General features: G+C 39.1%; 1 protein-coding gene across 1 annotated transcript in view; it reads right to left on the bottom strand.

Moving 5' to 3' along the window:
* Positions 1–762: 762 nt before the first annotated feature.
* STK3 (serine/threonine kinase 3) overlaps positions 763–25,671 on the bottom strand; it is a 310,806-nt gene continuing 285,897 nt past the window's right edge. Inside the window, exon 11 of the mRNA XM_024756626.1 lies at positions 763–2,135. Coding sequence (XP_024612394.1) covers positions 1,977–2,135 — 159 coding nt within the window. The 3' untranslated portion in view covers positions 763–1,976. The remainder of the gene's footprint in view (positions 2,136–25,671) is intronic.

Here is a 25,671-nt window from a genome sequence, read left to right as displayed (position 1 = left end):
AAGAGTAGTTAACAGGCCCCATTGAATTAATTTGCATAAAATTTCTAGTTTAGCAAACTAGAGAGAAATCACCTTCATAGATTTCTTGTCATTTCATGTAGGTGGCTTTACTTGGCTAATAACAAGTCAGTCATTTGTTTCCATCAAATTAGGCGAGGTATTAGGCAGTTTACTGAAAAGAAAAACAATTAAGAAAGGAAAAAAAAGGATGGGGTGTTTGAGTTGATTGACTCATCTGATTTTCCCAAACAGATATAGCTGAAGCATATACTGTAAATTCAGTTTTCATTTTTAATAGTCCTTAAAAAATCTTCAATATTTACCACTATTTTATAACTATCTTATAATTTGTATCCAATTACACAATTTACTATTTGTAAGGACTTAACACGGCAAGGACAAATGTTACTCCAGGCATTACCTGGGGCACAAATACCATTTTAAAAAGGAATAGAAGTTTCCAGAGATGACACACCTTCTGTCACTGGCTGGCTGGAGCTAATGTGAGACTCATCAGGGCTCCTTCCCTTGCTGTGGTGACCACCAACGTTGCAGATGGTGGAGGCTCTGTCAGCAGGGTCCCTGGGTGTGAAGGACAGGAGCAGGGCACATGAGTGACAAATAACCTGGGTTATGTTAAGTCACTGAAGGTTCAGAGTTGTTATCACTGCATAATCTAGCCTGTCCCGACTAATATACCTTCCTTGCCTGGAAAAGACAGAATCCAGGTCATCAGTTTTAAAAAAAGATAGAGATGAAATGTGTTGGGTGGCACAGTAACATTTATTTGTCTTTATGATTTAAACATAGTAATTAAACACACAAAAGAACAAATGCTGTCAAGATGGCCATACGTAGTTTAGGAAATGACTGGTCCCGGTTCAATCATGCAAATGATCATTCAGCTTAGAAATGAGTTTCTTTTTAATGGTTTTAATCTTTTTTTTTTCAGTCCCCAAGGCTTGCACAGTTCAGTACAAATGTTTTTGCTATTTTGTTATCGTCAGGCATTATTCCCAGGAAATAAGTGAAATCAACAAAAGAGTCTAACAGTTGAGCACATACTCACAGAAATAAATCTGATGAGCTTATTACAATCTGATACAGTTTAGCTATCAGACCTACAAATGAAACATGAAATAATATTAACAATTACATTTGTCTTAAGGATTTATTTCTTTAAAAATATTTACCATACTTTTTTGTGCAAGGGTTCCACTGATTTCTTTGGTTTTAAACATTATAGCTCTCTATGACCTAAATATATATAGTCCTATTTGTACCAAACATCAAAAATAAAAAAATTAAAATTTCAGAAGGTAAAAATGGAATTATTGCTTCAGTATAAAAAATGTCTGGCCCATTTGTGTACTATTGCTATTATTGCTTTGCTTCTATTGGAAACTATCCTGGAAATCAAGGAATGTAAGTAACCCCATAGCTCCCTGCTTACGGTATAATTTGGTTGTACATTATCATCTATTAATATGTCCCTACCTTCACGAAAGCTATCCTGATCTTGTCCTTAAAAAACAAAACAAAGTGAAATAGCATAAATAAATAAATTTACCTAAAGGGATACAATAAATAGGCTACTAAAAGAGAATAAAGAATATTGTAACATAAAGCCCTTCGGTGCTGTACAATTAAACAATAGCTTTGGATTTTCAAGGTTTCTAAACACAGCCTTCATTTTACAACACAGTTTTAGTGCCAGTATGCAGCTGACAGATGCAGAGAAGAATGCATTTCTGCTGTTTCCATCATTTAAGAATGAAAACACAGTGGAAACAGTATTAAGTTCTGTCTTTTGGGGATTTACCTGGGTTGGTACCATCATCAGTTTTTGACTGTTGCCTGGTCACAGAGCACAAATCTTAGAGATTAAAAAGAAAAAAATCATAATATTCCTTCAATTCTTAGTGGTTTCTTGGTCTCCAGAATAGTCATAGAAACAAACAGAAAAGAAGTGAGACTCAAAAGTTTTGCTGCCTTCTTTTCTTCGCATCCATTGCATCCAGAATGGGTTGTCTTTTCGCAGTGTATCTTTGACGAAGCTCTTCTATTTCTCGTTCCATCATGGGGTCCAGCGCTTTTAACCGCATCTGTAGTTCTTCTAAACTTAGATTTTTTAACTGGATATAGAAAATAAAAAGAAGATATTAAAATAGTAAAATTATCTACAATAGGTTAAAGTCTAATGAGTTTTAGCATGAATATTTCAACTCTTTACGTCATCTTTGAAATATGGCTCAACAATTAAAACAGGAATTCCTTCCCTCAAGAACCAAGAAGCCACATCTTGCAAGAACCTCAAGTAATCTGCAACAAAACAATAAAAAACTCTGCTTTTAGGAAAAAACAAATGAGAAAAATAAGCTAATAAAATGTATCTGTTTTAAAAAAGGCAGAAAGACAAATCCACCACCGTCAACAAACAGACTTTCAGGATATGTTCCGGATATATTCACTCTACTCTCTCACACTCTTGCCATCTATGGAGAGCTACGATAATCATAAACACTTGCAGAGATCACTCAAGAATGTGACAAGATTGAATACAGGTTAAATTAACCATTCTAGTCTGCATTTTACCAAACGCTTAAATTTTAAGCACTTGGTTAACCAGAAAATTAAATTATCTAGAATACTTTTACCCCAAGCATTTTGGTAAGACAGGGTTTTTAATTTCTGATTCAAAATATCCCAAGCCTGATACAAACAGTGCTGTGTAAGTTCTGACATGGGCTTGGCCAATTTGAAAATGAAATACCTGTCACATGTTCACTGTATATGTTATAGTTTGACAGTAATGATATGATTTGACTAAATGATACAGTTTGACTATAATGATTTAGTTTGATTATGCTAGCTTCTGGGGGCACCACTGGCACATCCTTTACTGGCTTTCTGTGTAACAACAGAAGAGAGGCCTCATGTCCTGTGTGAATGGGGGATAAAATCTGTTCTACATAACAGGATCTGTGGCATGCTGAGCTTTACTGTATTTATTTACATGTCAAAACAGCAAGATATGGATTATCTCCTGAGAAACATTTTAGGGATATTGCCTCAGGGCCTATAGGATGCCCTGAAATATATAACCTAACACTTTGGCTTTTTATCTTATTAACATTTAAAAAAATCAAACACTCTGTCTCCTTCAGAAACTATTAAGGCAATGGTGGCAGACAGGTGATTTTTAAAAAGTCTGTTAAAGCAAAATGATCTACTATTTGCTCTTACTCAGCATCTTGGTAAGTATTGTAAGGGAAGCATAGAAGTACTAAACTATTTCCTTGCCTTAGAAACTTACAAATTAGCTTGAAGGGTAAGATTAGCAACTATAAATATTTAGGGACTTATGCCAGACCCTATACAATTAAGCCCTATTGTATGTGGTACAGATTATAGTGACAGGTTCTTAACTCAAATCTGGGACCAAGCTTCTCATGTGAAAAATTCTGCATGTTCATGTATACATTTTCCTGGGAAAAGCATCCATTGTTTTTTGTTTTTTTTTAAAAGCAGATTCCCAACAAAAAAGAGAGGAGCCTTGCTATAAATTTAATGGAGACATGATTCCCTTTAGGGAGCAGGGACTGCACTGGTCCTTGGAGAAGGGGATACCTAGGGGAAGTGAGCAGGGCCCTGGGAGGAGGCCCTGCTGTGCTGAGGAGGAAGAACTAATAAGGACCGAAAACGAGACAGAAAACTAGGAGCTGGTGGGGTCCTGGAAGCCAGCCAAAGCCAGGTTTGGACTTCAGGGAGCCATGATCAACTATGGAGCAGGAAATTACATGAGAGTAATCCAGACTCGGTTTTAATATGATAAAACTTGCAGCTTGTATTTTGTTTTCAGAAGAGAACTGTCTTTGGTTACTTTGTAAGCCAAGCCAGAAAACACTCTCATTACTTTACAGTCACATGTCAATCTTAACCAAAAATAGCATTTTTCAGCTTGATCCTCCACCTTACTCATCATACCTGGCCCTAAGTGACCCTTGGTTCCCAAAATCAAATCCATTCTCAACTGAAAAAGGTTTGTCACCACTGAGGATACTGAAAAGAATGAGTCGGAGACTGAAGAAATGCAAAAGAGGAGTTCCAAGAATATAAGAATGACAGCGTTACGGGAGAGAATGCACTGGCTCCCAGGATGAAAACTCTGAAGGTGACTACCATTTGCTTTGCTGTAGAAGAAGTTCTGGTATATATCTAAAATAATGTCCTGTTATTTTTTAGTCAAACACCATTAAAAAAAAAGAAAACCCTAGCTTATTATATTATATATTATTATATACATGTATATAGAAAGCATAGTATTATATTATTACATACTTCATTAATTTTTTTTTTGTTGTTTGTTTGTTTGTTTGCGGTACGCGGGACTCTCACTGTTGTGGCCTCTCCCGTTGCGGAGCAGAGGCTCCGGACGCACAGGCTCAGCAGCCATGGCTCACGGGCCCAGCCACTCCGTGGCATGTGGGATCTTCCTGGACCGGGGCACGAACGCGTGTCCCCTGCATCAGCAGGGGGACTCTCAACCACTGTGCCACCAGGGAAGCCCCCATTAATTTTTTTTAACATCTTTATTGGAGTATAATTGCTTTACAATGGTGTGTTAGTTTCTGCTGTAATTGTTTTTTAAAATAAATTTATTTATTCATTTATTTTTGGGTGTGTTGGGTCTTCATTGCTGCACACGGGCTTTCCATAGTTTGCAGCAAGCGGGGGCTACTCTTCGTTGTGGTGTGCGGGCTTCTCATTGCGGTGGCTTCTCTTGTTGCAGAGCACGGGCTCTAGGTGCAGGGGCTTCAGTAGTTGTGGCACTTGGACTCAGTAGTTGTGGCTCGTAGGCTCTACAGCGCAGGCTCAGTAGTTGTGGCACACGGGCTTAGTTGCTCCGTGGCATGTGGGATCTTCCTGGACCAGGGCTTGAACCTGTGTCCCCTGCATTGGCAGGTGGATTCTTAACCACTGAGCCACCAGGGAAGTCCTGTAATTAATTTTTAATGTAAGTATTAATCTGTTATTTGATCACTACTGTTCAAATCACTGTGGGGATAAAGAATAAGCTAACAGGGAATCTTGAAACTTTCTGTGATAGTGAGATGAAGGGCCAATAGAGATCACACACAGCCACGTTTCCCCGAGAAAGACAAGGCTGAGTGCTGTCTACATAAGATCCAATTCCACTTTGTCTCTATTTTAGCCTATGTTATCTTTCTTATCTCTAAATTTCTATATAACATTCAAAATTTAAAGACCACCATTTAGTATTTGATTCTAGACGCATGGACTATTTTATAATTGATTTTTTATGCATGGGTTTCATGTCTACCCCAGGTATTCCAAAAATATTTAAACTTTAGAACTTGTACACATACCTAGAAACTATTAAACTATACTGCTAAATATGAAGACACAAAGGTGGGTAGATAAAAAGGAATACAGAATAAATGACTCAAAGGAATGGGTTACACGATAATTAGGAGACATAACATCATACAAAGCAAACAATTTTTGTACTAAATATCTTATACTATCTTACTGGGGCAAATTGCCAATAGTTTATAAATATTATACTAAAGGAATGGACCAAATTCAGAGAAAGAAGCTACTTAGAAGAAAAAAATTTTCTTCTCTAATAGACTTTTATATTATCAATATGTAGAATTTGTGAAAAACAGGTCTGTGATACTAGAGAACCATGAGCTGGTATTGTTAGGGAATTAGGTGTTCCATGTAAGTAAATTCATGAAGTATCTAAATCTTAGTTCTTTAAGTGATAAAACTGTTTCAACCATTTTTAACAGAAACTCTTTATAAAGTATTTTACAGATTATGCTGCCTTCTAAAGCAGAGGATAGAGGACCTAAAACAACCTTTCCTTATGATGAATCATCATTATTAAGATCTATGACTAATCTATACCATGCATTAATTTCCTCTCTTCTTTTTGGCTTTTTATCTTCATTTGAGGTAAAGATATGAGCTCCTTTCTTTGCCATTGAGTGGATATTCTTCTCTCTCTACTCCAAGTCTGTTCACTTATTGCAAACCAGAAGGGCAATTCAACAATCCTATAAGGCATTATACTAAATAAGAATAAACAGCTTCTGAGTGAAAGCTTGAGGCTGTTTTAGGAAAGATAGAGCATGGCTTTAGTGCTGAAGCTTGTTATACCTGTTTTGTGTGTGTGTGTGTGCGTGCGCGCGTGTGTGTGTGTTTAAAATTTAACTTCATATTTGTGGCTGTATAAGGTCGAGGTTACAGGAAATCTGACTTCTACATGAGATACATACATAGTTATGTTTTCTGGTGGGCCATCCGAGAAGTTCAGAGGATTCATTTATTAAAACATTTATTGATATTTTCTACGGACCAAGCACTGTAGATGCAGAGATGAATAGAACACTACCCCACAAAGAGCTTGCAATCTAGCTGGCAAGACAGGTCCATGCACAGCTAACTCACTAGTGGAGGAGAAAGCTGAGAAGTCGGCAAACGGGACAGGTGAGAAGGGTAACAGCATGAGCAGAGACGTATAAGGCACACAAATGCATGGCATCGATGTTTCGAGATGTCAGCTGACTGCTGGGATGTAGGAAGGATCCATGGGGGAGGGGATTAGGAGAGGAAAGAGAGGAGAGGCCAGATGACTTAAGAGCCTTAAGTGTGTTGCTACAAACCTTCTGTAGACAAGAAAGAAATGCTTGATAATTTCGAGCATAATTGGTGCTCAAAACATGATCATACATGAATGAGCTTTACAAAAATATCTCCAATAGCAGGTAGAGAAAATGCATTGCCATGGGGGAAAAATGGAGGCAGGAAGACCTGTTAGCAGGTTCAACAGTCTACAGAGAGGATGACTCTTGAACTAGGAAAATGGAAGTGGAGACTGAGAAGAAGAGAGGGATTGGAGAGTCTTGAAAATATCAATAAAATTGATAGGGCTTTCTTTGTTCACTGACTGATTATGAAGGGCCAGAAAGAAGGAAGGGTTAAGGATGATTCCGGCTTCAAGCTGGGGTCATGGGGTAGAGACTGATACCATTAATAAGGTAGGGGAGTTAATGGCATCAAGGTGGAGATATCAGATATGGATTATAATTTGGGGTTCTGGACCTCAGCAGAAAGATTCAAGCTGAAGACACAGACTTAGGGAATCATCAGCATTTAGTTTATAACTGAAGCTCTTGATGAGGATAAGATTATCCAGGAAAAGAAGATTTTCTCCCTGATCTTACAATCTGCCTATGATATCCAAAAGAAAATAATCCCCAAACCTTAACATCTGTGGTCAGAGGCTTTCTTATTTTGTTAACAGAACAGAAATATCCATATAGTCCTAAATAACTCTAGATTATGGTGTCATCTAGACGAAAAAAAAGTGAGGTTAACTGGTAAAAATTTTCACTTCTTATAAAAATGGGTATGATTTATAGATATGAACGTCCAGTTGAGTTTTGACTTCTAGTTAAGCCCTAATAACATATTTAGCACTCTGTGTTTCTGTAGCTATCAAGGCTCCCACAGGCATAAAAATGGTTTGGGGTGGGAAACGTGGCAGAAGCAGCTTTTGCAATCTCTTGGAAAACAGTATGCTCAATGCCTTGGCGGTAAAATGATGTGCAAACCAGATAACAATTTATACAGACTCATAATGATAAAAATGACCCTACAGTACCATACAATCCACTATCACCCTTTTAAAATAATAATCAAATTAAAACAATTCTGAGGGCTAATAAGGATAATATCAGAAGAAAAAGTTGAGCTTCCTGAACTAATATCAATATTACTGTGATGAAAATTTCCTTCACCTAAAATCAAGTTTCTTGAAAATATAAAGAGGAAGATGGAAATCCCTTCAGAATTACGTTTATGGATTAATAGAGCTTGTGGTAAATCAACTTGAATTTACATTTTTTTATATACAGGAAAGAAATGTTACTTATGAACCATCTTTCTACATGGAATACAAAGTAGCTGTATTACCATAACTATATTCCAGTTGACTAATTCCAAAATAAATGCAGAGTAAACTAGTGTTGGAGTATCAAGTCTCTGTTCTACATTTGTCAGAGTTTAGAATTTGGTAAGTCAAGTCAAATAAATAAAAGAATTTTAGAACATGCATACATTGTGGTTTTTACTGTATATGAAAAATGTACAAGAATGAATCACTCATCTGGAAATGACTTTTATATGTTATAGGCTAATTCTATTTAACAAATTTAGTTTTGAACTTAATGACAATATAACTTGCACAACTAACAATGATTCTTAAATCTTCAGGCCTTAACACAGTTAAAGAATATTATAGTTTGACAACCTTTACAAACATTGAGGACACATGACTTGGCTAAGTGACCAAATAAGCTGCCATGCAGTAAGAGGAAAAACTCGAATGCAGAGACAGAGCCCACAGCTGCTTCAAAAGCAGAGTCACAGAAAAAGTGATGAGTTTTAGAACAATATTGCTTCACAACTTGAGAAACTTTTTTTTCTACTCACTCATAGTTTGCTCTTCTTGGCCATTTGAAATGACAGATATCAGGGGGCAAGACATATTAATAAAAGCAGAGAATAAAATCAATTTCCATAAAAGGGTTTAAACGGAGATTGCGTATACTGAATCATATGGGCCTGAGAGAAACACATTTTGAGATCTGGGATTATTAAAAGTCATTGCACATGACTAAGTCATTTGTTTAGCAGAAACATGAACGATAAAGGTGGGTTGAGTTAAGCCTCACAGAATCTCACTGCAAAAGAGAACCTTAGAGATGATCTAGTCTAACTTCCTTATTTTAGGTGAGGAAATGAGAGCTAGCGTGCTCAAAGTTACACTCCTGGTTAATGGCAGAGACATGACCCGACCCTTATTAGGTCAATGCTGTTTTTCATTATACCAAGTCTGATATTCTTAATCTAGCACGGCCAGAGAGTTCAACAAGTTAAGTCACCACAGATTTGGGGGTGTGCTGCTGAGAAACTTCTTCGGTCTTCAACCTGAACTGAAAGGGAAAATGGTTTTTAGGTGTTCAGCTATGAAGTCCACAGTGAATAGAAAATACTGCATTTGACATTTCTATACAGCAGTCTTTTTTTTTTTTTGTGGTACGCGGGCCCCCCACTGCCACGGCCTCTCCCGTTGCGGAGCACGGGCTCCGGACGCACAGGCTCAGCGGCCATGGCCCACGGGCCCAGCCGCTCCGCGGCATGTGGGATCCTCCCGGACCGGGGCACGAACCCGCGTCCCCCTCATCGGCAGAAGGACCCTCAACCACTGCGCCACCAGGGAAGCACTACAGCAGTCTTTTAAAATGAAATAAACTGCAGAAGTTCAGCAAAAGATAGAAAGGCTATCTTCTTTAAGCTTCAGGCCAGTAAACTAGGATCTCCCAGCTTTTATAAAAAGTTTAAAATAAGTTAAAGAATCTAAGAAAAACCCCAAAATTTTAAAGAATAATAATTAGATAGATGAGTGGATGGATACTTGTTTATAAGTTAAATGAAAAAGTCAAAACTACTTTTTAATGGGAGTCAACATTTTGTTTGAAAATTAGTACAGTTTGGTGTATGAGTGACAGCTTTGAATAAGCAGCTCATTTTGTTAGTAACAGTCCTAGATTATCACATTTTAAGCCAGGAGGTAAGACGATTACAGATCAAGATCCAAAAATATTATATTTTTCAGTATCCCTTAAAAAAGAAAACCCAAGATAGGTATTCAGATTAAAAACTCACTTACTAGCTCTTACATAAAACAGCAGCATAAGTAACTCTGTAATGTGAGAAGTTAAGAGAGAAAACAAGATTAAATCAACCCATAGATAATTCTGACAATTCAAACTTTTAATAATTAGAATTATTTCTGGACTCTATGAGAAGTATTGAAAAGCTGCTAATTATTATTAGCAACACACCTCCAAATCTGTGGTGACTTAACTTGTTGAACTCTCTGGCCGTGCTAGATTAAGAATATCAGACTTGGTATAATGAAAAACAGCATTGACCTAATAAGGGTCGGGTCATGTCTCTGCCATTAACCAGGAGTGTAACTTTGAGCACGCTAGCTCTCATTTCCTCACCTAAAATAAGGAAGTTAGACTAGATCATCTCTAAGGTTCTCTTTTGCAGTGAGATTCTGTGAGGCTTAACTCAACCCACCTTTATCGTTCATGTTTCTGCTAAACAAATGACTTAGTCATGTGCAATGACTTTTAATAATCCCAGATCTCAAAATGTGTTTCTCTCAGGCCCATATGATTCAGTATACGCAATCTCCGTTTAAACCCTTTTATGGAAATTGATTTTATTCTCTGCTTTTATTAATATGTCTTGCCTCCTGATTATCTGTCATTTCAAATGGCCAAGAAGAGCAAACATTCTTATGACTACATGAGGAAGAGCTGACAGTAAAATTAAGTCAGAAGGAATTATTTTCCAAAACAATTTCATCTTAAAAAGCTATAGGGGGAGAACATTCAGATTTCTACATTATTTTGTTTTGTCAAAAATAGTCCTAATTACATGAGGGCTTTTTAAAAAGTCTTAATTTCAAAAAATAGAGGAGAAAGGATCATGAAGTTTTAAAATGCTTAAATGTGATAACATTTCAAGACTTAATGGGTCTACGAGTTGCTGGTATAATCAGTCTGTCAAATGAGATAACCATCACAATGAAGCAAATGGTCTTACATGTTAATGTTAACACATTTAGTCAAAGAGTCAATCAAAAAACCCTTGTATAAGGTTTGCTGTGTTTACTGGGAAAACAAACTCTTCCTAGCAACTGTTTAAATAAATCTCACAGATGCTACAGACCCTATTAGTGGCCAGTGATTAAAAAAATATGGATTGCTAATACTGTATCCTGACTCATCCATTTTCCCATCTGCTAGCAATTCTAACAATACGAACTATCAACAGAATGGCTAACAACAATAATTTTCTATGGCAATTTTGATGCTGAATTGCCTATAGCATTTTGTAAGATTTACCAGTGCATGCCTCAAACTGTTTTGAGTTGTTTGTGGCCTGGAGCGACATACGCCTTTCCCCCCTAATACTCCACTTTAGCTCAAATTTTTACTGTGTTGAACAGAATCTGGTTTGGTTTTACAGAACACTATTCATGGAGGCTGCCACAGTCATTTTACTGACAATGAGACGGGAGACGCAAAAGTCCAGTGAAGTCCACTGATTAGTTTAGATATCTATGAACAGGTAAGGGGCCTTCTGCTAAGCAACAGGGATAATAGGTAGCACTTAAAGTTAAAAAAAAAATTAAAACATCAATATATTATGGAATTTCCTGATTTAATTTCTGGCACTGAGAAGAATACAATAAAAGAGTTCTCAAGTCAATGAACTTTGAAGCTTTCTTAAAGAAAACCTACATATACATTTAAAACTAATGAAGAGAGTGATAATTTCAGACTCTTGACACATTATAGAAGGAAGGCTGAATTCCTCACCGTACACGTTCTTAAAATCTACGTTAACATTAAATCTACTGGCAGAGCCTTCTTCCTCAAATGGACACTATTTACCTATCTGGATGGAAGATTGTACATGTAACTCTGTTCTGAGCTGAGTGCCCCCTGTCTATGGCCGAATGACTGAACGACCACAAATATTCTGGGATTGTAACTGGAAACTGCATTAGACGTCTGTTTAACCTCAGAGCATCTATGGTAAATTTAAGACATTTAGATTTTTTCATTCCCAAAGAAAAGGGAGAACATCATTTCTTGTGGCTATCAATGGAGGAGAAGGGAAAAGTGCCAATTATTGATCATTTACAAGGGGTCAGACACTATCCTAGGTCCTGTGCATTAAGGCATTTAATCCTAACAAGCACTTTATGCGGTAGATATTACCAACTCCATTTGATAGGTGGGGACACTCAGAGACCAAGTGAGCCACCCTAGGTCCGATAGCTGGCTGTGCTTACGCAGGCACTCAAAGACAACATCAAATCCACCCACATAAGTTTGGATTGGAGCCTAGTGAGAACAATTTCTTAGGTCTCCCAAGAACTACAAAAGCACTTCAAAGGCCAATTATCAAATAAAACAGTTTTTTTTAACAGACTGTTTATAGATTAAAAATAGGGAAACATTAAAAAATCCCACCTTTCCTCCCAGATTGTACCTCGTGGAGTATTTTAACTTAAAATATATTAATGTATTTTAGCTATAATTAGCCTTATGAAATAAGTATGTGTATGTTTATTAAGCATTTTTGTATTTAATCAGCTCTCTAGAAATATAAACACATTTCTGCATAGCCCTTTGGGACAGATGCCATAAGTTTATCAATAAAAAGAGATATGCAGTGACAAAACTAACATGATGTCCACTTGACACAAAAGCAAGACTGCCTGTGTCCATTCAGACTGTCCCATAGTTGGTTTGATGTGTTATTTTGCTTGGATCGGATCCAGCAATGAGCTACAAGCTGATGGGCATTACTATAGTTATCTTGTCCTACAGAAATCTGAGCCACCCGTATAAAAAAAAGAACGATGAAATTTCAGTTGCATTCCTCAACGGCAATTGAACACCCATTCCTTTTATGTTTTTCCGTTTCTAGTAAGTAGTTTTCCCTGCTAAAAATATCAGGAAAAACTTAATTCATGCATAGCTCTGCTATACTGTAAGCAGCTAAAAAATTCTAGGCCCAGAGCAACAAAATCTGAGTAACACGAAACCAACTACTAATTAAATTTTTCCAGATCAGTTAAGGGGCAGATGGAAAAGCTCTATTAGCTTTGATTCCTTATCTCGGTGATTCTGATTAACACTTTGAATAATTTTTTTTTTTACTGAATTGCTCTTAGTTTATTTATTTATTTTAAAATTTATTTTATTTATTTATTTTTGGCTGTGTTGGGTCTTCGTTGCTGCGCACAGGCTTTCTCCAGTTGCGGCGAGTGGGGGCTACTCTTCGCTGTGGTGCGCAGGCTGCTCATTGCGGTGGCTTCTCTTGTTGCGGAGCACGGGCTCTAGGCACGTGGGCTTCAGTAGCTGTGGCTTTGCAGGCTCAGTATTTGTGGCACAAGGGCTCAGTAGTTGTGGCTTGAAGGCTCTAGAGCGCAAGCTCAGTAGTTGTGACACATGGGCTTAGTTGCTCCATGGCATGTGGGATCTTCCCGGACCAGGGCTTGAACCCGTGTCCCCTGCACTGGCGGGCGGATTCTTAACCACTGCGCCACCAGGGAAGTCCCCAGGTCACTTTTCATTATTGAAAGTCCAGACCAATTACAAACTTCAATCTCATATTAAATATAAATCTCATCCCTCCCCTCAGTACGGGCTTGCACAGAAAGACCAAGAGACTGGTGGGAAGGGATGTTATCTGCACCCAGAACTTTCTCCCCCCCTGCCCTTTTCAACCTCAAGGTCTACTTCTTCTCTGGTGTTAGGAGCTGGGAAAGAAGGAAGGATCTTCTGACATAAATGGTTGCTTGTCAGCTGGGGAGACGTTTCCCTGGTCCTGCTCTGGCTTGATTCCTGGTGTTGGAGGGCAGAGGGGTGTGTATGGATTTCTGATGTGGTGGTCGGTGTTACCCTGGTGCTCACCCCTCTTGAGGAGGGGCAGCTCCCTGGGTGGGGTATTGTCTCCTCTGGCCTGGAAACCCCCTCAGTAGCATTCTGACTTCTGATCACCTTTTTTAGAGCCACAGAGATTGTAGAGGTTCTTTTCTACACTCTCCAGGGGCCACCAGGACCTAAGGAAGGGGAGAGGTCTCCTAGTCTCTTCTTTCCTAGAACACTACACCGTGGTACCTAGTAATTCTGCAGGCCTTGGCTCCGCCAACAGAAGTCTTTGGGAGAGATGCAGACACCTATGTTAATAGACCCTCCAGACTCCCAGGAACTTGCTCACTGAACTCGGCTCTTGTGGCAGGCACATCAGTGGGTCTGCAGGTTCAACCAGCTTAGCAAGCAACTGGCTGGGACACCAGAGGCCAGTCTGTTTTCCTGTAGGGACACCGATTACTACGAATGGCTCTCTGGAAGTGCCCCCACCTCCACCTTTAATCTAAGCAAGAAGAGAGCTACCTTCTTCCCCTTCCACTAGACCGCCAGATTGTGAATTACAGTAGGATAGGAACTTCTGCAAACAGCTGCATCCCCAGTGCCTAGAACACTGCCTGGAACATAGAAGGTGCCTAATAAATATATACTGAATGCATGAAAAATGGTGGGGCTCTTAGCAAACCCTGCAGGGAGGTGCCTGGTCTCAATCGCTGGTGGCCCTCTTTAGAATATGGGATACTTAGCGCCTGCTGTTTTCAGTTGTGGACAACAGCGCTTGTGTGTGGCAGTAGGAAAAGTCCCTTTCAACGTTGTGGTACATATCCGTTAACTCTAAAAAAAGAAAAAAAGTGTGTGTGGGATCAAGTAGGCGCACTTGCAACTGAAGAAAAGCAAAAAGAGTATCTGGGAAAACCAGAGATATTACCCAGCAGATTTCATTTATTTCACTATAGGATAGGCCCATGCTCCATTACGTGTTTATTCTGTGTGTCCGGTAATATATTTAATTTTGATCTCAACTCATTCTTCTCTTAGAAAAATGGCTTCTGTCAAAAAATTCTTCAAAATAATAATAAATACCATAGTTTACTCCTTTGGCAAGCATGCATGGAATGAAGTGCTCTGGGAGGACATAATTCTTACAAATATCCCTGAGTGCATACAACCATTTATACAATTTTCTGCTGCAGTGATACCACAATACTTATCCTGCCAATTTAAATTATGTCTATCTTCATACCATAAAGATGCAAAATTTACTTTGCCCACCTATAGGAAGGGTTTTAAAATAAAATAGAGGTCAGCCGAAAACCACAAACCATGAAACTCAGACTGTATTACATGATTTTTTAAAACAATGAAGCAACACCTACAAATGAACAGGATTCCTAATACTTTAGTTTTGAGGCATCTAAATCCATAGTTCTTTTAAGACACCATAGAATAAGAATCATGGCCTGATAGCTACTTATGAAACAACATGAATTCAAAATATGGTAAAAAGTTTTTTAAAAACTTAAAGAGCAACAATAAATTTTGATCATAGTGCTTCATCCTTAGTTGCCACATGAGATTTAGAAAATAAAATTTACCAAAAAGGAAACATTTTAACATAATCATCAATTTTAGAATGGCATGATTTGTGACTGAAACAGTATTTTTAATTTCCCAAACAAAGGTACAAATTCAATTAAAAACCCATGAAGAAATTCAGGAATTTAAAAGGATAGGGGGGAAAAAAAGGATAGGAAGGCTCCTATGAAAATGTTAAAAAATAAAGCCCCTGCCTACTTTAATAACAATCAGTCTTGTGCAAACTTAAAAGCAAAACCACCAAGTGAATAAAACAGAAGCTGACAGCTTTTGCCCTTATCCTTTCATTAATAGTTGTTTTAAAATATGTTCATAAGTGCTATTAATTTAAAGTAAAAGAAAATATAAAATGAGACTAAGTGAAAATAAAATTGGCTAATCATTATTATCTTTTAAATGTTTATTTATTTATTTATGGCTGCGTTGGGTCTTCGTTGCTGCTTCGTTGCTGCGGGCTTTCTCTAGTTGCAGCAAGCGGGGGCTACTCTTCGTTGCGGTGCGCGGGCTTCTCATTGCAGTGGCTTCTCTTGTTGCAGAGCATGGGGTCTAGGCAAGTGGGCTTCAGGAGCTGCGGCACTTGGCCTCGGTAGTTGTGGCTCACGGGCTCTAGAGTGCAGGCTCAGTAGTTGTCGCGCATGGACTTAGCTGCTCCGTGGCATGTGGGATCTTCCCGGACCAGGGCTCAAACCCATGTCCCCTGCCTGGGCAGGTGGCTTCTTAACCACTGCGCCACCAGGGAAGTCCCAAAATTGGCTAATTATTAGCTTAAATTTATCTTAGGAAGGAGGCATCAACTTTCAAATGTAAACGTAAATGTTTCAAACTTTCAACTTTCTGGTGTGGGGAGAGGAGACAGTAGTGTTTGTGAGTTATGTCATCATCTTAGATTGGACAACTAATATGTATAAATCACTGAAAATAAAGATGAGAAAGTAATATGCCAGTGTCATTTACAAACAAAATAGCTTAGAGTAAAAGTTTACTGCAAACTAAAAATTTCACACTTAGATGCCTACAGTAAATGAATTTTCCACGAAGTCTTTTTTAAAAAAATGAGAATGACACCAAGTCAAATTTTTTTTTTTTCTTTTTGCGGTACGCGGGCCTCTCACTGTTGTGGCCTCTCCCGTTGTGGAGCACAGGCTCCGGACGCACAGGCTCAGCGGCCATGGCTCACGGGCCCAGCCGCTCCGCGGCATGTGGGATCCTCCCGGACCAGGGCACGAACCCGTGTCCCCTGCATCGGCAGGCGGACTCTCAACCACTGCGCCACCAGGGAAGCCCGCCAAGTCAAACTTTTAAAAATTGTTTTTGTTATCAACTAATATAACAGAGAACATGGCATCAAAATTAAAACTGTAATACCGCCTTGTAAAGTGAGCGTGCTCCCAAATGTTCCCGGAACTTTTCAGCACTGAGCCGAACCAAGCTGCCACCTGTCTCAGATGCAACAAGACTTCTGGCTAGATCTTCCCTTGAGCCAAACACCTCTTTCTGAGCAGACTCACTACTAGGGTGGACACAGAAGCAGAGGCAGAGAACTGTGACTGAGGGGACTTCATGACGATTGGATAGTCTTACTTTGCATCTACTGAGAAGCCAGGAGACTGTGGTCGCTAGTGGAAACTTGGGGATCAGAATTTGAGCTTTGGTTCCAGTAATATACATTAATATAATGTAGTTATGCTAGTAAATCTTTACATTTTATTTTTCAGTATGAAATTTCAGCTCAGTCTTAAAAAGTCCAATTTTAATAAGGATAAAAGGAAAAATGCACCTTTAATTACTGACCAAATAAAAGACACACTGTTGGTTTACCTCCTGTGGAAAAGTAACAAAATAGCTATGTGGCTGTTAAATTCAATGAGGAACTTTTTATATGATGTTGTTAGCAAGTGACTGACATATGCTGTTATTCAGAGTAGCTAATCCACTTGGATCATTATTCTGAAATTATGTGGTATTAACATACAGTATCATGTAGCTCCCAATCCTGAATAAATGACCTAACAGACTGAGTGACTAGTGCCTGCTGCCAACAGATGCCAGAATCCTCCATAGCATTCTTATACAAAAATATCATGAGTGAAATTTCCTTTGCCTTATTAGACTCAGAGTGGACGTGCAATACCAGAAAGCATGAAGTAGTTTTGAAAAACACTGCGCACAAAGGAATTACTTTCAAATGAACTCAAAAACTGCAATCTATTCTACACTACACTGTCCATTTCCGGATTCCCACAATATCCAGCCTATTTTCAGTTACGAACATCCGCTTGAACAAACTTCTTCCTGCCATAGTTCTTTCAGCTAAAGCGCACGGTCCTGTCACTGTTAGGCCCATCCCCAGGCCTGCTGCCACCAGCCCCCGCATTTCTTCTGCTCACTGGCAGCTGTGAGAAACACGCATGGTCCCGAGCCAGGCTATCCCCTCACAGGTGTGTCCACTGCCTCATTTCACCCGGACTCGCTGCCAGCCTTTTAAGCAGACCACGCTCACTGCCAGCCCGCCTGATACTGAGAACAGACAGCTGTGCTGAACCACGGTGGCCAAGGAGAGAGGACTCATATTGAGGCAGCTGCAGATTTTGCTAGCTATCTCCTCATTTTTCAATCACCAGAAATTTTGTCTTTCATTAGCTTTTAATGAGTATCATCCTGAATTATGCCACCTAGTAATAGAGAGGGCAGATTTCCCACTAGTCTGTTTTGCTAGACTGACAGTAGTAGAAGTTTCCCCATCCCCTGCCAAATCTCTGCTCTGACTTAAAAAAAAAAAAAAAAAGGAAGACGCTCTTTATTGATTCTTAAGCAGTAGTGGGGTTTTAACCTCGCAGAGTGACCACATATTGAATAATTGGTAACTATTTTGTAAAACCTCTTAAATCCCATTAAGAAATTAACATATAGAATGAGGGAAAGTAGCAAAAGCGGAAGCAGTAGGATGGAATAAAATTAAATCCTCCTAAATCAACTGAATTGTAACCAAAGTGACTTCTGAATGGGCGGGCCTCTTCTGGAAAGGGCAGCGGGTGAAGTGAAAAGCTTGACTGACTTCAAGAGTATAAAAGTTTATGGAAGATGGGAACAGGCTTTCAGCTCGATCCCTGGTCCATGAGAAGTAAGGAAGATGAACCACTATCAGATCAATGGTATTTGGAACTGAGAAAACACGATGCCACTGAGCTCCACATAGATGATTAGTGGTAGGTCCTGAACTCTCACAAGGGCAAGATCAGATCTCAGACTCTAAGAGAGGGCTAGGTCACTGGCTATCCGGCACCCTCTAGTGGCCAGATTTGGCACCACAGATTTCTGCCTTTTAAGAGCAGAAACCTGCTTTCCCTCCTTTCCCTCCCTTCCCTCCCTCCCTCCCTCCCTCCCTCCCTCCCTCCCTCCCTCCCTCCCTCCCTCCCTCCCTCCCTCCCTCCCTCCCTCCCTCCCTCCCTCCCTCCCTCCCTCCCTCCCTCCCTCCCTCCCTCCCTCCCTTCCTTCCTCTCTCTTTCTTCTCTCCCTCTCTCTCCCCCCTTCCTTTCCTTTTCCTTTTCCTTTCCTTTCCTTCCTTCTTTCGAAGCACAGTATATTTCAAAACCTTTTTTAGTTATGGAAGGAATCATCAGTACCACTGCTGGTCTACAGGTAGGTGGAAAACCACTTATTAGGTATAAATTTGACATCCAAAAAAGTAAGCTATTATAATGATTCAAAAAGTGTTCCTTTGAATGTATTTAAAATCCCATGGGTGAAGCTACTTAAATGGAAAGATGTGGTGAGTACTTAGCGATTTAAAATTTAATTCTTTACAGGTACTTACTTTACGAGAAATATTCTTTTACATATGGATTCATATTGCTGTAAATTTCATGTACACAATAGCTAACAAGTTTTTTGAGCACGTAGCACTGGCAGACACTATTCTAAGTGTTATCTCATCTAATAGATAATAACCCTGTGACAAAGTACCATTAATACCACCGTTTTTCAGAGTTTAAATTTTCAGAGGCACCAAGAGTTTAAACGTATGCAAGACATTTAGCCACTGAAAGGTGTGACCAGGGTTTGAATCCAAGGCAACCTAATTATGGAGCTGGCACTTTGAAACATTACACTACACAGAGATACACAGTTTATCAGCCATAATAAAAGCTTCCCTCCTTCCTTAAGGAAGGAAGAGTTTCTTAAAGATTTTAAATTAGACTTAGATTAGCATAGAGACTTGCAGGTCAATGATGCCTACGCATCATTATGCCAGCCAAGAGCTCATTTCCTACAACGTTTATTCGTGTACATTTTACAGTTGAAGGGGAGTTTATAATTGGCCATGCCAGCCAAGAGCTCATTTCCTACAACGTTTATTCGTGTACATTTTACAGTTGAAGGGGAGTTTATAATTGGCCACGAGAGCCTGAGATCTAATATTTTTCAAATCATAATATATTTAAAAATACTTTATAATTTACAATGCATGTTTACATAAATTATTATCAGATGAACCTCACGATAACTGTGAAATGGGACAGATAATTCCGTAAATAGGCATTATTCATACTTTACAGATACGATTAATAAGGTTTAGAATGATTAGGTAACTTCCTTAAGTAACACAATTTCCTCAAAATCTAAGATATCCCAAATGACTGAATGTACAATGAATTAGCCTAACTCTATAATCTTTATCCTCTGTTACACAGAAAATAAAAATGACAATTTTCAATGATAAACCAAAAGAAAATTTTACTTATGCTAGACAATTTGGTTTCACTTTATTTCTGCTTTATCTACAATAAATAATTCAACAGTAATTACTATTGCTGAACTGGCAAAAATCCACGGAAGGAGGAAATAAAAATCAGAAAGTAAAAAACCATAGAAAAGAAAAAACACCAGATATGAGTCATAAAATCCCTATTGAGTTGGGAGCAAAATGGTCCCAAAATTATGAGGTTAAGGTGAATGATTACATAAAGTACTTAGCACTTTAAAATTCTTTAACTTTGTAAAGTGCCTTCAAAAATTTGATACTTTTTTTCATAACCCCTAAGAGATCACTGGGAAGCAAAATAGCCTCTACATGGCAGATCAAGAACATTTCACAGTACAAAAGTACTATGAAAGCTGTTACTTTTGCTTAAAAGAAAATAGCCTGTGATTCTAATCATAATACAAAGCCCCAAATTCTTTTTGACTATAAAGCAATGCAGTTTAGAAACATTCCTGCTCACCCATCTTCCACAACCCCTGTTCTAATGGAAGACACATGCCTCCCTCAGATCTAAGGTCAGATAGCCCTGGAGTGGTCTCAGAAACCTAACTACATGGTTAGCTTCCTTCTCTTGTGCTCCTTCAAACTCTCTTAGTCTTTAGCATCAAAACTGAATACTTTATAAATATATCCTATTTTAAACAAACCAAGAAAAACAGACCTGCCTTCAATTCCACCCACCCCTCCCGCTGTCACAATTTCATCCCTCTTCTCTGAAAAGTCAAACTTCTCAGAAGTGTGCAGAAAGTCTCTACTTTCTAAACTGGGAATCACGCTTCAACTCACTCCATACTGCTCCCACCCCCATCACATTCTCCAAACTGCTCTTGTTAGGTCACCAAAGTCAAATGAATTCTTTTCATTTCTATCTTGTTTGACCCCTCAAGCTGCACTTGACACTTTGTTCACTCCTTCCTTCTTGTTCTTCAGAGCCTAGCATTTAGCAGGTGCTTAACAAATGCTTTTTAATAAACTAAGAGCCAGAAATAAGCATAGGCATATTCCCATAGTCAAAAAGCTATAAAGTCTCATAAATCTCTAAAAATGCTTTTTTGGGGACCACAGTTCATTTTGATTCTGCTTAATTTTGAGGTGGAACTTTGTGCTGGTTAGGCACTGAAAAGCTTGAATTCTTAAGAATCAGTGTGTAATATTTTAAAAGAGCTGACTACCAAGGACAAAATAATTATTTTAGTAATATCTGCTAATAGTAGATATTAACAAGGGCTGACTCACCATCATCCAGTCTGTAAATCATCAATAATACATTACTACTAAGAGCCATCTTACATTTCAAAAACCACCATGGAACATTCTATTTATCAATTTATCAGTGTTTATCATCACTATGACATATTTAAAGATAAGTATGAAAACAATTCAATATTAATCATTAAAGATGTTACTGTGATAAAATTTCCTGAAATCAGAGTTCATCTGTTTATCCACATTCAACAAGCTAATAAAACGTCTTAATCAATGTAATAGCACAATTCTCAAGTCTTATTAGGAACCTCAATTCAAATGGTTAACATCTTAATGCTGGGTAGAGGCCAGAAGGTTGGTGGAGACTCAGATTCACATAACCCGAAAGGCCTGTGCTCAGGTGTGAGTACAACCTTGATCAAAAGCACCAAGAACAAGAGCCAGATGAAGAGGCAGAATGCAGAACACCCATTTGTATAGAAAAAGAATGGGGGAAGAAGACTGTGACAGCAGAGATGGCCCCTCTTAGCTTCCCTCCAAGGCCTGATGTAGCATGATGCTCTAGTTCAGTTTGAAGTGAACTACCTAGGACTACAGGGGCTGTCTACATCTTAGATACATTTCAAGGCCAAAGTAGATACCCTGGGCAGAGAAAACATCAAGGCTTACCATTTAGTTCAACATGTACTTAATGTAAGTTAAAAGTTTTTATTCAAAACAGTGGGAGAGAAAAGTTTCATGTTCCATATGTATTCAACAAAATAATGCCTTCTGTTTTTTCCAGATAATTTGTTAAAAGCAGAAGTATGGGGGTAAGGTGAAAATCATGCAGTGATTTTCTTACAGACATGAAGACTTGGGAACACCTTAGTCCAATGCAGAGAACTTCAATGTCCCACAAACTCTAATACTGGGCAGATTTGGGATTATACTGGTTAGGTGATGAAAGGTCCAAGGTAATTATGGGGACTAATCAGAATTACAAAGGACATTGGCATGAGGTCACTGTAATAAAGTTATACTATATTTATCAGCAGTCTTAAATGGCTATGGGTAAATGTTCTGGTTGTGTGGCCCCCCTGTAACTAGGATTTTCATTCCAACAGAAAAGGGGAGAAAAAAAATCGATTCCAGGTAGGAACAATACTGCCTCTATCTCTCTTTAATTTGAGAACTGACAACCATGTCACCGGCAAATGAACAAGGCAAATATAAATGCAGGAACAGATTTCAGTGTTGCAATAAAACAAAGCTTCCCCAAAAATATCAACGTGGCATTCTTAACGACATGATACTGAGCAAGTGATAATTATTCATAATTGATTTCATTTCAAAAATAACCATAGCCAAAATTACTTTTATAGTCTCCCTCTGAATTTTCCAAGTTCCCTAACATCTATAAATCACTACATATTGCTACCGCCCCATATCCTTTAAACTGCAGCTCCCAAGGTGCACTTCGATGCCCATGACTGAGAAGTGAGGGCTGGCATACTCCTCCTCTCCACAAATCCAACTCATGGGTTCCTCCCCAAGAGTAGCAGTTCATTCAGTACTTCCCGTGCCTGCTCTTCACCAGAAGGGACCACCCCGGCAGCTCTGGCTGCGGGACAGGCTTGGAAAAGGCTGGCCTGGCACAATCATTACACCAGTGGGAGTGGCCCTAATGAAGGAAAGGAAGGGATAGGGAAGAGAAAGGACACAGGAAAAAGGCACTAGGAGTCAGTTCCAGGGTTTCTCAGCCTTGGCAATATTGATGTTTTGGGTTGGACAGTTCTTTGTTATGGAGGGCTGTCCTGTGCATTGTAGGAGGTTTAGCAGCATCCCTGGCTTCTACTCACTAGATGCCAGTAGCAGTTCCCTAGTTGCGAGAATCAAAAATGCCCAGTCATTAACAAGTGGTCCCTGGAGGCAAAATCATCCCCGGTTGAGAATTAATGATCTACTCTGAGGGTATTGGACATAAAAAGGTATAGGAAGGGGCTTCCCTGGTGGCACAGTGGTTGAGAGTCCGCCTGCCGATGCAGGGGACGTGGGTTCGTGCCCCGGTCTGGGAAGATCCCACATGCCGCGGAGTGGCTGGGCCCGTGAGCCATGGCCGCTGAGCCTGCGCGTCCGGAGCCTGTGCTCCGCAACGGGAGAGGCCACAACAGTGAGAGGCCCACATACTGCAAAAAAAAAAAAGGTGTAGGAAGAAAATTAGAAGGACCTGAAGGACTCCTGGGCTATGTGCAGAAGAAATTAGTGCCTCTTGGTAACCTGCTTCTCTCTCTTTGCATGTTATTCAATGGAATGGAAATTTTAGAATGGGCATAAGGTTAAGGACACTGGAGGTCAGAGAAGTGAGAGCAATCTGTAGGGAAGAATTCCAACCTCAAATAATCTGCCCCTCACTGACAAGTTGATCTCCATGCTGTCTTCTGAAGAGCACTCAAAGTCTTTTTCTTAAGCCTCTGGCTTATAAAGCCCATCAGGAAGCAGAATAAGATTGAGATTTGGGGGTGAGGTAGGGGAAGGGATGGGGAGTTAAGAGGTGGAGAAGGGCTTACCATAGCTAACCTAAGCTTAAGGCAGGTCAAGTTTGCATTCTCAGCAGACAGTAAAGAACTGACACACTTAAGGCGTTGCAGTGCAGCTCCTTAGCCAACTTGTTGTTCTGTTATTCTGTTCAGGTTGTTCTGAAGATTATATGAGACCACAGACACAAAGGTGGGCACAGCTGGCCCCCTGCCCTCTGCCTCCCCACCCTCTTGTCTCCCCTTCTTTTTAAACTCTCTTTCCCTTTCATTTCATGTTCATATGCCCACATCTGTGCCCAACTCCATCAACAGAGCTTTCCTCCAACTGCTCTTACTAGCTTCTGTCATCATCTTGTTCTGAGATTTTCCTCTCTCCCTGTGTTCCCGATGAGGTGGCAGTGGTACTTGTTGCTAAGTCCATCTAAATTCATTCCATTCATCTCTGGTGACAAAAGAGTACATGGGTGGCAATGGGCAGGATGCAGAAAAAAGGATGCCAGTTGTGAGGATGACAAACTGCTTCACCCTTGGCAGCTCTGATTGACTTCATCTGGGTGAAGACGTGAAGGACTTTCTTTCTGCGTGACAGTGTAGGCATGTAGTTTAACAGGAAACTTGAGAGGCAGTTAAAGGGTTAAAAAGCATATCAGGAGTTCAGCTTTGGCATGTCAGAGTAAGCCCCTAATAGACCAACTCTTTCACAAAGAACAACCTTAAACTGTGGGGAGAAGAAAACCTCAAAACAACGACAACCATAAAATGAACTGCTGAAGGCTATGCAGAGTAAACAAAACACATTTTCCCCCTTGACAGTAAAACATTTACAATGTCTGGGATACGATCTAAAATTACTTGACATATCAAGAATCAGGAAAATGTGATCCACTCTCAAAGGAAAAGAAAATCAACAGAGACCAGCCTTTATTAGACCCAGATATAGAAACTGACAGGACTTTAAAGCAGCTATAATTATACTCAGTGAGGTAAGGGAGAAAATGCTCACAATGAATGAAAAAAACGGGAAATCTCAGCAGAGGAAAAGGAAATATAACAAGAAACCAAATGGAAATTTAGAATGGAAAAAATTCAATATCTGAAATAAAAGTTTACTGGATATGCTTAATAGCAGAAGAGAGATGACAAAAGTAGATGCAGATGACAAAAGATCTACTGGAAAAAGATCAACAGAAATTATCCAATCCGAAGAAGAGAGAAAAGATTGAGGGAAAAAATGAATAGAGTTTGGAGGACCTTTGGGATAATATCAAAGGTCTAAGAGGTTATTTGGGGTCCTAGAAGGTAGGGACTGAGAGAATGAGGGAAAAAAAAAAATCTGAAGAAATAACTGAATACATTCCCAAATTTGGTAAAAGATATAACTTTACAGATTCAAGAAGCTCATGAACTGTAAAGAAAATTAAAAACATCAATCACAAAAATCAATGCCTAGGTTTGCTGAAAACCAAAAATAAAGATAAAAGTCTTGAAAGTAGACAGGAAAAAAAAGTACACATTATATACAGGGGATACATATGAATCCCCTGTATATAACATCATAGACTTCTCCTTAGAAAATACGGAGACCAGAAGACAAGTAGAACAACATTTTAAATGTTCTCAGGGAAAAAGTATACTTCACTTTAAATATAAAGGCAGAGACAGGTTAAAGTAAATGAACATAAAAAGATATAGCATACAAACAGTAAACACAAAAAGGCTGGAGTGACTATATTAATAACAAGAGGAAATAAAGGCTATCACTTGCCTAGCTGACAAAATATAATTTCAAAAAAAAACCAACAACAACAAAGAAGGAACACTTACCAAGAACAAACAAAAAAGCTTCTTCAAATGCACGATGGCACTGAATTCAAACTGCATCAGATAATCTAGAAGACAGGGTCTCTTTACAACAACCTTGACTGGCATACATCACAATTATTGCAGAGATCATTAAGAGAGAAATCCAACCTTTGTATGCTTTCCACTACTGTCTCCTCACCCACACCATGAAACCCATCAGAAA

The sequence above is a fragment of the Neophocaena asiaeorientalis genome, unplaced genomic scaffold, assembly GCF_003031525.2.
Source record: "Neophocaena asiaeorientalis asiaeorientalis breed wild unplaced genomic scaffold, Neophocaena_asiaeorientalis_V1.1 scaffold29, whole genome shotgun sequence".
NCBI classification, from domain to species: Eukaryota; Metazoa; Chordata; class Mammalia; order Artiodactyla; family Phocoenidae; genus Neophocaena; species Neophocaena asiaeorientalis.
The sequence above is the reverse complement of the archived record's forward strand: the minus strand, read 5'-3'. Positions and strand labels throughout refer to the sequence as shown.